Source organism: Neodiprion pinetum, chromosome 2, assembly GCF_021155775.2.
Source record: "Neodiprion pinetum isolate iyNeoPine1 chromosome 2, iyNeoPine1.2, whole genome shotgun sequence".
Lineage (NCBI taxonomy): Eukaryota > Metazoa > Arthropoda > Insecta > Hymenoptera > Diprionidae > Neodiprion > Neodiprion pinetum.
Genome location: NC_060233.1, coordinates 3,302,581 through 3,317,542, shown reverse-complemented (window position 1 = coordinate 3,317,542; position 14,962 = coordinate 3,302,581). Strand labels below are relative to the sequence as shown.

At 41.9% G+C, this 14,962-nt stretch overlaps 1 protein-coding gene across 4 annotated transcripts; it reads right to left on the bottom strand.

The window, feature by feature from the left end:
- Positions 1-102: 102 nt before the first annotated feature.
- On the bottom strand, positions 103-14,028 carry Duox (dual oxidase). Of its 4 annotated transcripts, none has more exons than XM_046610459.2 (20): positions 13,688-14,028; positions 11,220-11,303; positions 10,305-10,466; positions 8,706-8,893; positions 8,183-8,387; positions 7,661-7,827; positions 7,224-7,460; positions 6,684-7,129; positions 5,948-6,149; positions 5,512-5,850; positions 5,084-5,308; positions 4,794-5,012; positions 4,308-4,511; positions 3,909-4,221; positions 2,974-3,348; positions 2,653-2,870; positions 2,100-2,561; positions 1,837-1,992; positions 1,616-1,744; positions 103-800 (listed from the first exon to the last, which is right to left on the bottom strand). In XM_046610459.2, exons 1-20 carry the CDS (start codon positions 13,785-13,787, stop codon positions 672-674), a joined length of 4,560 nt encoding a protein of 1,519 aa, XP_046466415.1. In that variant the 5' UTR covers positions 13,788-14,028; the 3' UTR covers positions 103-671. The 4 variants fall into 4 exon arrangements, with proteins under 4 accessions (XP_046466415.1, XP_046466416.1, XP_046466417.1 ...); XM_046610460.2 differs by having other exon boundaries at positions 5,524-5,850; XM_046610461.1 differs by lacking the exons at positions 11,220-11,303; positions 13,688-14,028 and having other exon boundaries at positions 8,706-8,888; positions 10,305-10,443.
- Positions 14,029-14,962: the final 934 nt, after the last annotated feature.

Here is a 14,962-nt window from a genome sequence, read left to right as displayed (position 1 = left end):
GGATATTTCAAAGTTATAATATAGCTGGAAATGAAATTTAGAGAAAAGTTTCTCTCATTGTCGATGCAAAGTTTTATACGTAAATAAATATCGAAGCTTGAATATGATTTAAGATTTCGCGTTTTATTTTATATTGTGACAGGCACGATAGGAATAAATGACGGAGAGGAATTTAGGTCAATTATTACGGTATATAACAGAAGACATTATCAATGAATAACTTATTACTGACCTAGAGGTATAATAATATTACATATATAACGTACAAATAAATTTCTACACAATACGATACATAAATATATAATACAATTTTTGTTTTTTTTCTTATTTAATTTATCATTTTCAATCACGAGGAGCATTTGTCTATACGATTATATCTCACTGTACTGTACACGTATGTACATATGCATCAATGCATGTAAACCAGCTGTGTATACATTAAGGCGATTTGTTTATAAATCTGCAGTTGTAAAAACTCGCCTATACGCAATTATACAAGCTGTGTAATGCGTTGTATCTCAATGCTCATTATTCGCGAATATTCGTTTATATTTACACCGGCGAATGCGAGAGCTTGTACACAGTGTACATATAATTATAGCTATATAGTATAGATACCGAAACGGTAACTCGGTCTGAAAGTCGGCCTCGAATTGTCACTACGTAATTTTCTAGCCAAAATTTTCAAAGTGATGTATAAAGTACGGTAAACGTCGCCCCTTGTTCACCTCGTCGCAACCCAGCATCACGCTTTTCGTTAAAGGACGAGGACCGCAGCTGAAGACCCCGATTTTACTCACCTGCATGAAATTTGAAAGAAAACAAAGAAAGCGTTTAGAATTGGGATCAAAAATAACTAAGCGAAATGCGCCGATCTTTGATGCTGCACTGTAAAGTTGGACGTTTATAAACTGGTTAAAAATATCTTCAGCTCGGTCAATAGAATATTCATGTACCAAAATTAGACGGTTTACATGTTGTTCAAACGTGGAAAGCCTTTTGATAGACCGTAAACATCTGGTTGGCACTGTACCAGGTGCGTATTAAATGCAAAATTTAATTCCCGGGAAATGCAGGGATCTCCGATTAAAACTTCATCAACTCTCCGAAACAGCGCGACATTTGATGCGAAGTAATATTTATCGGAACCATTGATATGCCAGATGCTGTTCAGATGTTACAGGAAGTTACAGGCTGTTACGATAAATCGAGTATGTATTATGAAATTCGATAGGCGAAGAAAGAAAACTAAAGTTAGTACTTGTTATGTATGAATCCGAAAACTTGATCTAAGGGTAATTCGATGACGCTGAAATACGTTTTTGTCCTCGACAACTCTTGTTTGACACATGCTTCGATAAAGTTGTTAGGTTCCGAATTAAACGGTTTAACCTTTTTTTATAATGATCTGGAGGGTTGATTGCAAAATTATTATAATCATTCGATTCAGCGTCGTCGAATTACCCTTAGATCAAGTTTCCGGATTCACACTAAAAAGAACTGCCTTTCATGCTGATTTGCTGGTCTACGAAGAATTAGAAGAAGAAAAAGAAGCTAGACCGCGAAGTTTCATTCGATACTGAATGAAAAAATATTTCTCGGATATTATACTCACGTAGCTGTGTTTCTTTTGAACGAATTTTAGGAACGACGTCATATCCGGCCTGCCGAAATGATTAATGGCCTTCAATCCGGTGAATATACTGGTCTTCGACAACCTTTGAAAATGATTTTCGCATATATACTGAAACAAAAAATAAAAATGGGATGAGGTTTCGAAGTTCCTGAAATTTCCGTAAACGCCATTCGCGCATCATATAACAATGATATACTGACCAGCATAGTTGTGCGTAAATCGAACTTGTGAAAGAACTGTGTAATAAATATGTGTATTTCTAAAACATCGGTAACATCCTTCCTTTCGACGTCGCGTAGAACGTCGATGAACCACTCGAAGTGTTTGTGAGAAGGACAGATCCACAAGAAGTATACCTGGCGTATAAGAAAAAGGAACCGAATATGACAATTCTGCGCAACAATAACGTCTTTTGACGAAAAGGTCTCATGACCGAAAATTGGACATGACCTTCATCACTCACCTTCTTGCAAGCTACTCCTGAGTACCTATTAGTCGAGGTACCGAAGACGAGATCGTTGAGCATCGAGGCGTACGGAGTGACCCCGATGCCACCGCCGACCATAACGGCGACTTCGAATTTGTACCAGTCTTGATTCCCGCCCCCAAACGGTCCCTCGATCCTTATCTTGGGGTGTTCGTCCTCGGGGTTGAAATTGCAAGGGTCAAAGTAGTTACGCAACTTCCATGTCCAAGGACCCTGGGCCTTGATATGACACGACAAGAAGTTCTCGTGCGGTGCTGACGTCAGCGTGAACGAGTGAAACTCGTTGGTCCTGAACGCCGTGCAGGAGAGACGTACCCACTGGCCGGAGAGGTACTTCAGGTTCGGCGGTCGATAGAATTTTATCTTTATAACATCGGACGGCAGTAACTCTGTCTCGATTATGTCCAAGGCCATGTACTTGGTGCGCAGGCTGACCACCTGATGGAGGATTGGTGGAAGCACGTGAGTCACATCTTCATTGGAGTTAAATATGTGCAAAATTCTTTTACTCTCTGGTGACGAAACTGACCTTGTCCAGAGCGTAGATGATCGCCGGACCGATGAAGAAGATCCAGAATCGTGGTGCTCCGGTTAGTCTGGCCAATCCATGGACAAGGCACAACGCGTAGAGCAGAACATAGAGGCTGTGAGTGGACCAGAAGAACTTGTAGGCTTTTTGCCGTATCGTTGGATGAGCGAAGACGAATATGATCGTCATGACAACGAACAAAAGTATCCCGGTTAGACCTGCGCGTTGAGAATGGGAATTGAGTACAATGCATCGCAGGATTGGATGGATCTTTCAACCTCATTTCAACAATTAAACACCATCATTTCCGGTCTCGCGTACCTGTTACTGTCTGGAATAGCCAGAAGGTGATAGTGGGACGCGCATCGCTGGAAAAGCTGACTTCTCGGGTGAGACATCGAAGGTTGCCGATCGGTTGGGTGGAGACGTGGTAGAAATTGACAATGTGACCGACGGTGTGAAGCACGGAGAAAAAGAGTGCGGTGCAGGCAGCAATCTTGTGAAACTGGATGTGAGAATCGAGCGGAATGTACTGCTGGATGGAGAACTCCTTCAGCTTCGTCAGGAGGTTACGAGACATCGTAAGCAGGAGAAGACTGTAGCAGAACGACAACGCAGCGGCGGATCCTCTGGTTATCGCTATCCCGACGCCCATTATGTGCCTCAGATCCGTGTGCTCAGCCATGAAGGAATAATCTGAAAACACGCGGGTCAAATCTACATATTGACAACTTCAGGTAGCACATTGTTGGCTGTCAGTTGACTTGATATCGACAGAAATTCTCAGTCAACTATTTCGAGTCGACTGGGAATAGGCATATTATGAGCCTATTGTTGACTGTAAGTTGACTAAGAGTGCGCGAATGTCCTCTGAAATGTCATGGTAAAGGCAACACCCCACGTCAACTATTATGAGGTTTTCAGTTGACTGTGAGTAGTTAAGACAAAAAGGCAATAATTTGAAAGTTGGCTAATTACGTGGTCTAATGGTCAGCTGGCGAAAAGTATGAGATAGCGATTAGTCAGCCTAACTGTCACCAGATGTTGACGTTCATTCGGCACATGAATGCGCTCACATAAACAATTATTTGTCTGAATAACATCGAAAACTTTTTACTTGACTTTCTAGTGGTAACTGGAATAAGGTGACAACGAGTTGTTTAGTCGAATTGCCTTATACTTGGCATTTCAGAGGACATTCGTAAGCATGAAGTGTACTGCATGTCAACTTCAAGTCCAGTTTTTTCGAAACTCACGGATGAATCTCTCCACGAACAGAGCGATCGTGATCACGTAGAATATGAACAGATAAAATATGTTCTGACGATTCTCCTCGAGGAACGTCGATATCCCGTCCCACTGTTTTCGCGCCCAACTCTTCGTAGCCTCCGGGGGAAGCTGGTCTATGTGGAAGCTCGTCATCCTCGCCACGTTCGTCGAGGTGTCAAGAAAGTTCTGCTTCGCCCCCTTGCAGTCCAGTCCGATCGCCACGAAGTCGCCCTTGTACTCCTTCATCATGAGCTTGAAGTCATTGTAAGTCAGGTAGTCCTTCCGCTCGAGGCCCGCGTCCTGTTTCAAAAATTCTCTGTCATGTGTGCCGGGAGTGAATTGATCGAGTCTCGTCATGAGGAATGATGATCTTCGAATTTTGTCACCTGGAACATCCCGTCGATCAGTTCGGTCACGTGATCGTCGCTAAGGCTGGTTGTCCGGGCGATTTCAACGAGGGAACGAAGCATCTCCGACAGTTCTCCCTTGTCGATAACGCCGTTGCTATCGTTGTCGCACATGTCGAATATTATCCGAAGTTTGTCCTCGGTTTTGCCGCGTGAAAAGAGCAGCACCGTGTCCAAAAATTCCTGCAGCAACGGACGGAGAAAGTCAAGACACTGTGGTAACCCTGATTACGCGATGAAGGAGGATATCGATCGTTACTGTAACATGGTGTCCAGTAAAAAATCCGCAACAAATTCAAGGACATTTCCAGAACATTCAAAGACATAAAAAAAAGAATACGTCTAGGACACAAAAAAATTCAAGGATAGTTTCAAGGACTTTTGAAGGACAAGCAAAATTCAAGGAGATTTCCAGGACCACTGGACACCGTGTTATACCTCTCCGCAGGATTGAAATGCTCTTACCTGAAACGAAATTCTTCCATCGCTGTCTTTGTCCACGATGTTGAACATCTTTTGCACGAACACAGCATCCGGCCGCATGCCCAAAGCGCTGGCAAACTCGCTCTTTGAAAGCGACGTCCTCATCACCGTAACAACTTCTCCGCTGTCGCTGTCCTCTGATCGGCGACGTTTTTCACCAGGTCTAAGACCAAAGGTCAAAGCGTAGGCCTCCCTGAAGAACTGTCGAAAACATGGATCGTTAGTTGTCGGCGAAGAAATTTCACAAGTTTCGCAACCGAATACCAGCTCACCTGTTCCAATTTCTTCTGACGTCGTTCTTTAGTTTCCGCTTTGGCAAGCATTATATCACGGTTGGTACGCATCAGCGTAAAGTGTTTGTTGTGCGACGTTAAAAATGACTCTAATTTCGCAATGAACTTTCTACGCGAGCTTAAGGAATCCAGTTCAAGGACGAGATCGTAGTCACGGGGTATTCGCAGCAATACCAACGGCTTACGATGGCTGTTCTCGCTCTCCTAAAGAAATTAAAATTATTATCATAATAAATTACCGATCGTCCTGCGACGATTTCGAGGATATTTAAAACAGGTAACATGTGTGATATAACTAACCGCAATCGGCCTAGATCAAGAAGTCCCTCCTGAATGGGAAGAAACTTCTTCATTATATCAACGATCGTAAAGTTATGAAAAAAATTAATCACCATTTTTGTACATACATAATTAATTACCTGTGATTCCTCGATCGTGATGGAGTTTAGATTGTTGAAATTGAAGGTCCGGAGCTTCTCCCCTTTTCTGTTCACCACGTGGAGGGCTGCTTCGGGTCCAAATTTAACTTTAACAAGCCTCCGGTGATTGGCGTGCAACCATTCTCTCACCACCATTTTATCCACGCAAATTCTGCCGTCGCTACGCTTCTGTATTTCCTCCTGAAGAATCTTCAGTCGGCGTCTTCGCCTGTTCTGTAATTTAACAAGCCCGTATCCAACCCCTGCGCAAAGTATCGGAATAAATCCGAGAAAAACGCAAGCGTATATGTAGACGAGTTCGCTGCCCTGAAAAAATTTATTGGGAAAAACCAATTAGCAAACAATTTCATCGTCGATATAACCTCAAAGATCGGTAATCCGCAGTGCGGATCGCGCTTTATACCTCGAAGTAATCGTATCTCTGCAGAGGCATGCACGACTCGAGAATCGATGAATTCAGTTGAAAGGGTTGAGGGCAGGGGTCGTTTTCCATCCAGGTGAACAATCTCCTCTGCACAGCCTCCGGCGGTATCGACGTTGTGTTTACAACGATATCCCAGAATTTCACTCTCCTAATCTCTTCAATTTCACTCTTGGTGAATATCCTGAAAGGACACGTTTGACGAACGGTTAATCCTTTCACATACATTTTTCCTTATATACGATACTCTTGAAATTTTTCATGCATGTTCTGTTGGGGTCGCTGATTACGAATCCGAACTCGAAATTAAAAAATTCAAAATGGCGGGTTCAATATGGTGGACAAACAAAAACAGTAAGAAGAAAAATTTTTTGCTTATCATAAGCTTGTGCCAAAATTGGCATTCGGATTTTCATGGTAGCTTATCAGAAAATGCTTTTTTTTTCTGGACAAGTAAGAATTTCGTATTATATATATATTTTTTTTCAGGCACAGGCACAATATTTCAAGGACCATGTGGAACCAAAAAACTCGGCGGGGTTACCAAAAAATTATAGTTTAGTAAATAAAAAGCTGCAAAAAAAAAGGTGAGAGACTGAGCGTCTCGGTATGAATCAAAGGGTTAACAGCGGGCGTGATGAATCGCAGTTCGGACGTCGAATCGATCCACTGCGATTAACCAACAGTTCCATTCTACGGCAATTTAGGTACAACTAACCCGTTGTCGAGGTTCTCGAACCAGAAGCGATCAGCGTCCCGCAAACGTGTGAACTGGTCCTTAATCACAGCCTTGAAGAGTTCTCCAGGCCCGTCGCTCGACTCGAGCATCCCACCGACGTAGACGTCGATATTTTCCAGGTTGTTGGAATAGATTTCCATCAGGGACCTGAGCAGCTCTGGGTTCTTGTTGAACAGCGCCGGGTTTATCTCGTTCCAGATCTTCCTCCTTGGTAGCTTGAAGTGCGCCCTTGCCGTGTTGTAGTCCGGAAGACCATTGTCTCTGCCTCGCATTATGTTCAGCGCTCCCAAATCCCGACGGGAAAATTCCATCGGACCAAAGAGACTGTTCCTCACGTCGGAGCAGAGCAGGCTGTCCTCCTTCTCCGCCAGCTGGGAAGCCATTCCCATAAGGAGTTCCTCGATCGTACTGTTCGCCAGTACTTCCTGATCGGAAACGAGTGAAATACGTTATCGTCGATGCAACGTCGGTAGTCGAATAACTTTTTCAGACACACCTGTACAAGGAGAATCTACTTACGTTCGAGTCCCACCAAGTTGAGCAAAGTCTCATGGCGGGTCGACCCATGCTGGTCTTTCGAAAATTGCACGATTCATCCCGACGGTAAATTCCAGGTGGTACAAGGCTGTGTCCGTAGCGGAATGCAGCGCTTTGAAAAACGTGACTAATACCGGGATGAAGGTCAGGCTTGTATCCGGAATAAGGCTTCAGCTCTTCTTCCAAGAGATTCGGCAAGTATTCGTAGACTATGATGTTCTGCGAAGAGGATGACGTTGATGAAGTTAATTGGGTGGCAATTACCACTTAACAAAATGAATGATTACGGGCACGTGGTCAAAAAAGCGGCATCGTAAGAGAAGTTGAAAGAACTCATTGGCCTCTGAGAAGTCGGTTTTTCCCCCTTTTGTCGTCAGACTAATTTCTAACAGCCTGGGGGAATATTGGGCTTTGCTCACCTGAAGCGTCCCGACTACGACTCTTCGTGCCCTTTGAAAAACCTCCTCATCCGACATATCCGGGTTCTGTTTTTGGACCCGAGCCGCTATTACGTTGTGCCACTGATAGAACAAGATTCCAAACGCCAGGAGCGGGGGGTTTTGATTCGTCCTCGGATCTCCGAGCACTGTGTAAAAAATAAAAGGGTCGGCATAAATTTGCCGCAATTTATTTTCCACACGCAGACATTATCCACAAAACTACATCCGGTTCGCCTTGTTGTCTGGAAGCCCACCTCATTTATCAAGCCATGGAACCGCGCGAATTATTATCTCGATTAAATCCAACCAGGATATAATTCTCTTATCCAAGTATAATAATCAAGTACGTGAGACAGGTTCTTTCATGGCTCATTCGGTGCGCGTTCATCGAGATCGTTGTGGTCCACTCATTCAAGAAGACCATTTCACAATTGAGGCTGAATTTTTTACTCCGGCAATTACTCGAATCAACGATTAAACGAAATCGAAATTTATACTCACGATAAAGCCGCTCCGGATTAAGCATCCTCATCACGTTCGGTACCGCGTGATTGAACAGCGGTGCCCGCATGGTGTTCCGAACCGGAAATTGCTTCTTCGGCTCCATGAGGAAGCTCCCGTTTTTGAAGGACCTCATGGTGTTGGTCCAAGCCTCGCTGCCCGAGTAAATAAAGCTCCCGTCGATCCAGCTGGTCACTTTGTTGATCTGAAACCTCGCGTATTCACAGCTATTTTCCACTCGCTTATCAACCCTCAAACTCCCTTCCACTCTCTTGTTCGATAAGATGAACTCTCACAAGGAAGGTATCCCAGGTCCTTATCTACGATTTGATTTTTTTTTTACCATGTTACAGTGGACTAAAAACTAACCCACACGTATTTTTTTTTTATCTGCCATTAAACACTCTAATGAGGTGAAACCAAAGTAAGACATGTCAAGAGGCGATATCGAGCTTGGATTACCTTCCTTGTCAGTTCCCTAACGAGGAACCATAAATTCGTACGTTCAATAGGGATGTCGTACCTGTTCCCTGGGGCTGTTGGGACTGTGTCCGGTCTCTCTGTCATAATCGGCCCTTTGAAAGGGAATGTACTTGTTGCCCTGGCAGTCCTTGTCGAATACCTTGTCGCACTTCTCTACATCAATGCGATGAAACTCTATCGGACACCCACTTTCGCTGGCCATTATTATCTCCGCAGTAACGAGCTGCCCTAAAACGTCAACCGCCATTAGGGTTTCCATGTATGAATGTACGTATGTCATTGCACGTGCGTTGCAACGAACGATCATTACTTTCGTACGTATGTAAAGCAGCATTTACGGTCAGACGTGATTCGATACACCGAGGCATGAATTACTTAGTGAAAAATCTGTTCCAAGGACAACGATGACTTTTTTCTTTTTTTTTTTTTACTTATGTTGTTTTGTTTTTTTGTTCTCGTTTTCCCTTTCTTCTTTTCTGTCCTACCCCGTCTTCTGTTCGCGGGAAATAAGACAATGTGATGCGGTTTTCGTATAGACCAACTGTCTCGAACGAATCAAGCCTGTACCACCACTCTGTTCGGGAGTTCAAGATCAGTGGCATTGAGAACCGGGTAACCACAGACTGCGGCTTGAGGTAATAAAAGGTATAAGGTAAATGTGCACAGTTGTGTACCTACTTGTCGTTTAGGTAAGCATCTACACACACACACACACACACACACACACGCGCGCGCGCATACGCATTGCACGATATTGTCCATGTACCTAATATGTGTATTACGAAAAGGCGAGAGTTATTGTGACGCAAGTTTGGAACGGATTACCATTTTTATAAACGTATGACACTTGGTTGATCCTGTTTGTTTTTTCGATACACGGATATTCTGACAAGGTAAACATATTACATTAGCAGAGATATCAAATCGATTCAAATCTATAACTTGTGTACATATATTAGAGTGATTTTTTTTTTAACTTTTTTTTTATTCCTACGTACCCTTCGGAAAGTTAGTTTTTGGTCTGAAACGAATCCTCGCAAAACCGGAACTCGGTAGCAAAACTCTAAACGAAATATCTCGAAAACTGTACAAGTTGGAAGTTGTATTTGGTTTTATTTTGTAGATAATCAAATTTTGTGTAATGAAAAAAAAGTCGAGACTACCATAGACCTAAATATTCATCTTGTATTCGATACGAAGGTTTAAAGTCGAGTGCTTTGAATAAACGAATGAAGATACTTATTACTTTGTAAATTTTTATTTCACCCGTCTTCTAAGCTGATACAAATAATATCACTAGGTGGTCACGACTTCCGTTATAGAAAATTTGATTATCTACAAAATAAAAACAAACACAGCTTCTCAACTTGTATAGTTTTCCAGATATTTCGGTTAGAGTGTTTGAAAAATTCGAACCTGATGAGTCGCCCTTTAGAATTTTGCTACCGAGTTCCGGTTTCACGAGGCTTCGTTTCAGGCTAAAAATTAACTTTTCGACGGGTGCGTGGGAAAAAAACCAGTTAAAAAAACCACCCTAATATGTACGCACACGCATATATAACGTCCAACTATGCAACCTATTCCTGTAAATGATAGCGTTTAGCATATAATCATATCTAGCATATATTTGTATACGAACCAAAGAAGGCGAACAAGGCGGTTTTGTTTTTGACCGATGGTATCCCGTCGTCACCTTGCATGAAAAGATCGCTCAGTTTTCGCGATGAAGGTCGATCTTGTCCAGCCATCATGTAAACTCCGTCCGAATAAGCGGCCGGTGCCTTGCGAATGAGTCTGCTGTCTGCAGAAAATGTGCAACGTTTATATAAGATACGTTGCATTCGACTTACGAATTCGAATTATACACACGTTGCTGGAAATAAATTACGTAAAATTGTTGAGATTTAAAAATCCGGAGAAAATTAATATTTTCAATAATTTAATCTTCCCGGCTCGTTATAAATTTTATACACGCAGACTTTTTCTTATTATGCACTTCCTCATCCTACCTATATATATATATTATGTCTAATATTATACACCTTTCGACTTTCATCCCGATCGTTATTCAGATATCGTGAAATTCGTGCACATGGCGCATTCGACGTATAACGGAGTTTTGAGAACATTACATTATACCGTTTTCGCCGAGGATCGCGAGAGTCTACATGCGTAATGAATTCGTTTTTTCTTTTTTTTTTGGTTCTTTAATCTCGTTTTTTATTTTTCTTTCTGACTTCCGCGTATAACTGTACATATCAGAGGTCCGTGGATTTATACATACACGACGCAAAGTTATTACCGATTACAAATATAATATTTTACCATAGTTGAACGGCTGATTTTTCGGGTCACCAATTAATTACCGCATTATAATCGAAAAAGTTTAATAACCAACGAATGTAAAAGGCGAACGAACCTGTTATTCAATCATTTTTTATAGTAACGTCCAAAACGAGTTTCGGCACGTTATAATCAATAATTCGAAAATTGTACACCTGATAAAACAGTACTCGGAACATTTCACTTGATACACTTTTTTCAATTCACTCACCAACTGATCCCCACTCCGGATGTGCCAAATTGTTGTACCAGCCATCGTACCTCTGTTTTTCAGTGTGATTGTATCTGACGATATCTAAAAATTTCCAAAATAAATAATAAAACATTTCTGCATACCTGAATGATATCACCTTGTATTAATCATCTTTATCGGTATGCGTTTAATAACAACAACAACAACAACAACAACAACAATAATAATAGTGATTTGCATTTCTTCCTTATAAGAAATTATTCAGCTAATTAATATTTTTTGTTCTCATTGCGTATAATATCATACGCAATAATTAACGAGTAAGCATATGATATCGTGTAACCTAATAAGAAGTTACATATTACAGTCTTGTATTGTATAGTTATATGACATACAGCGGGAAGATTGAAAGCCTAGACGTGAAAACCGAAACTTGTTGAAATATGTGCGCTGGAATGTCAAAACATTTCGTAGAAAATAAGGCATCATCATGCAATGCATACGAATTGCGCTGGGCGTAATGCCCGAAGAATTGTATAACAGTACCGAATGCTCAATTAAGACACGTAAGAATTTTCTACTTTTATTTTTCGGAATTTTAGTACCTACAAATGGTAATTTAGCGTTACGATCGTAATTCACTCGGATTGGTGTTTTTTTTTTTTGTCTTTGTTTTCGGTTTGTTTTTTGAATTACCCTTTCATTTGCACTTGCTTCTCGTATTTTTTCCAGTTTTTTTTTTCCCCCTCCCGTTTTATGCGCTTCTCAAATAGTTAGGAGATATAATCCTGCGACGGTTTTCTCACCGTGCGAAATGTGCAGGATATATAGCGTAATTACGATATTAACAATGACTAATTTCTCCTTACTGCAACGAATGATGAAATCGTTTTGTACACTCAGCCATGTCACTCGCCGATTCTCTAACACAGTGTTATAAGTAAAACAGACGTGTATATTATTAAAAGTCTTAGACAAAAGATTGCAGCTTTGGTAATATAACGGTAATTACAGATAGGTGCTCGGATATTTACAATCACTGCGTGGAAACTACAAACGGCAATTTCGATACAAAATTTACAGACTATCCGTGTTTGTGTAACACGTAATTACAGTTGTGAAAATTTATTTCAAAATAAATTATTCAATTTCTTGATTCCTCGATAATCCTGTTCTCACCTAATTTCATTTACGATAAATGCTTGAAATTGTATACATAAAAATAACAAATAATCGACGATGAGGGTATACGATATGGAAAAAATCGATTATAATCTCTGTGGAGTATAAAACTGCGGGTTCTTAACTGCCGTGCATGAATAGTTAGTCGTAGCTATCGATATTCACGGCAGCAACACGCGGGTAAAAAATACGAAACCGGTAACGATCGGTCGGCACCTACGTGCAAACTGTGCAATATGCAGGGCAATAACGACGTTAACAATCCTTCATTGTAAACTATCGAAATCCGGTTCGATAGATCCTTTGTACCTTACACTGGATGCCGTATAGTTATAGTTAGACACTGCTCGTGCACTACCCCGTGAATTTGCACGCTCGGATTTTTATCGCCAAGTGAATTTTTGCAGTATATCAGTAGGACCTAAATTGATATGCAAATAAATATTTTTTGTTTATTCCTTATTTGATTTTATGCTTGAAGCCAGAAAATGCAGATTCTATTTTCGACGTTTTAGTTTTTCAACTCTATATTATATATTTCGCAATTCTTAATACATATTTGTATCACAGATGCAGAGTATTTAACGTAAATGCGTGACCTGATCGCGAGCTGGTGCCGATATTTCAGTTCCCGAATCGAAACTTGTTGATTATTTTTGGAAGTATCCGCAAGTTGTTGAGACCAATTCCTAATTTTTTCATTTCAAAGGTGTCCTTTGTCTCTGGGGTAACACCGTGTCGTAATTGACGATTCTATCGAATCACGATCAACTCCGGTGAACCGAGCAATTTCTGCACCAAGTTAAAGTAAACGGTGAGCCGGAGAAAGAATTCCATTCATAAAAGTGAAGGTAGATATTCGTTTGAAGAGTTTCGAATAATCAGTCTGGATTCTGTTATTGTACTCGTACGAATACCGGGAGTACCTAATGATCGATCATCGATCTCCGGTACCGATATTACACAGATTAACGGTAGATATCGCGACAACAGTTACCACGTGGATCGAGCCAAGCGCAGTGACCATAACTGTCACTGATTTTTTGAAGTGAATAACATCGATCCGAGCATCGATCGAGGATCGCTAATACACCCAAACAACACGACGATTAGTAACAAATGCGAGAAAAACGTGTTTGTGAAAAGTGAAACACGAAAATCGCCCAGGGTGAATATTTTTTCAACCTTATCCAACGCGAGGCGTAATTATAACGACCGAAAATCGTGTCGATTAACGATCGAGTTGCATGCACCCCGAAGCATGTGGGGTTTTTAGAAAAAGGAATGTCAGTGAAAAAACTCACCAGATTTAATGACCGGGTTTATCCAAGCTGCTACCAGGACACCGTAAAGGACAAAAGAGCACAAGAACCCCCGGCGGTGTTCGTTCCTGATAAAAGTCATAGTAAGTCGGTTCCAAGCATTTCACAAAGTACCGCGGCAATGAATCGTCCCGATAGATGCGGACTCGGGTGTCATTTGCGATCCAGGAGGGTGTAAAGCGAGTCGGCGAAAGAGTCGATAAATCGGCGATGAATCCGTGAACACGCGGCGTGCCGAGTATCCTTGTGTTTTTTTTTTTCGTATATCGAACGGAATTTTTCAGATCGAATAGAGAGAGAAGAAGCTGGTGGCCGCCGTTCGCCACGCTCGGTTCTCGTCTGTGGTTTCGAGTGGCAGACCAACCAGCCGAACCCCCCCTTCTCTATCCTCGTTCCTCGTTCTCCGCATGCACACATACAACACACACACACCTCCACCTCCGCAAGAGCCATGCCGTCGTCGTGGAACACGGTGAAAGTCACCGGCCTATTTGCTTCATTCCTGCAGACGCGATTCATAATCGGTCGACGTCACTTCACAGGCCTAGTTTCAGGCTTGTGGCACAGATCGGCCAAGGAAACCCGCGCTTCCAACCGATCGGCCCGCTTTCAAGGGCAGACCAACCATTACGCGAACCTCCCGCAGTATCAACGGAGGCTGCAGACTCCCGACCGGAACCGGATGCGGTCCTCGGCTGTCTGGAAATCTCCTATTATCCGTTTTTCTCTACATGAGAGTCCGCCTAACCCTTTCGGGCACGGTGGAATGCTCAGCGTCCCATTGCACATAAAAAATTTCCATGTCCTAGCGTTATTACAGTTTATTTACAACTTCAAATGATCTTCGTTTCTTCGTACGACTGTTAAAATATGGAGAAATCTGATTATTGGCCAACGTCATCGAATTTTGATCCGCCATATTGGATCGGCCATCTTTGATTTAGAAGTTAACCCCGAAAACTGTCGAGTAGCAAATCTGGACCAGAATCATCGAATTTTGATACACTGAAACTTCTCTTAACGAACACCTCCCAATAACGGATTCCTCTTTATACAACGAACAGTCTTAAAATCTCCAGAAGCACAATTTACACGTTAATATTGTTCCTAATAGCGGACAATCCTTAATAACGGACACTATTTTTAATCTCGAAGATATTCGCTATTGGGAAGTTTCACTGTAGCTTTTTCGACTTCACATCCGCCATATTGGATCCGCCATCTTGGATTTAGAAATCGACCCCAAAAACCCCCGAG

Bases quoted from the DNA above. Each gene is read 5' to 3' on its own strand.
- Duox (XM_046610459.2), bottom strand. From the start codon at position 13,787: ATGACTTTTATCAGGAACGAACACCGCCGGGGGTTCTTGTGCTCTTTT. The intron at 8,894-10,304 runs GTTCGTATACAA...TTGACGTTTTAG, and splicing joins CGCCTTGTTCGCCTTCTTTG to GGCAGCTCGTTACTGCGGAG. The intron at 7,130-7,223 runs GTAAGTAGATTC...GTTTCCGATCAG, and splicing joins CAACTTGGTGGGACTCGAAC to GAAGTACTGGCGAACAGTAC.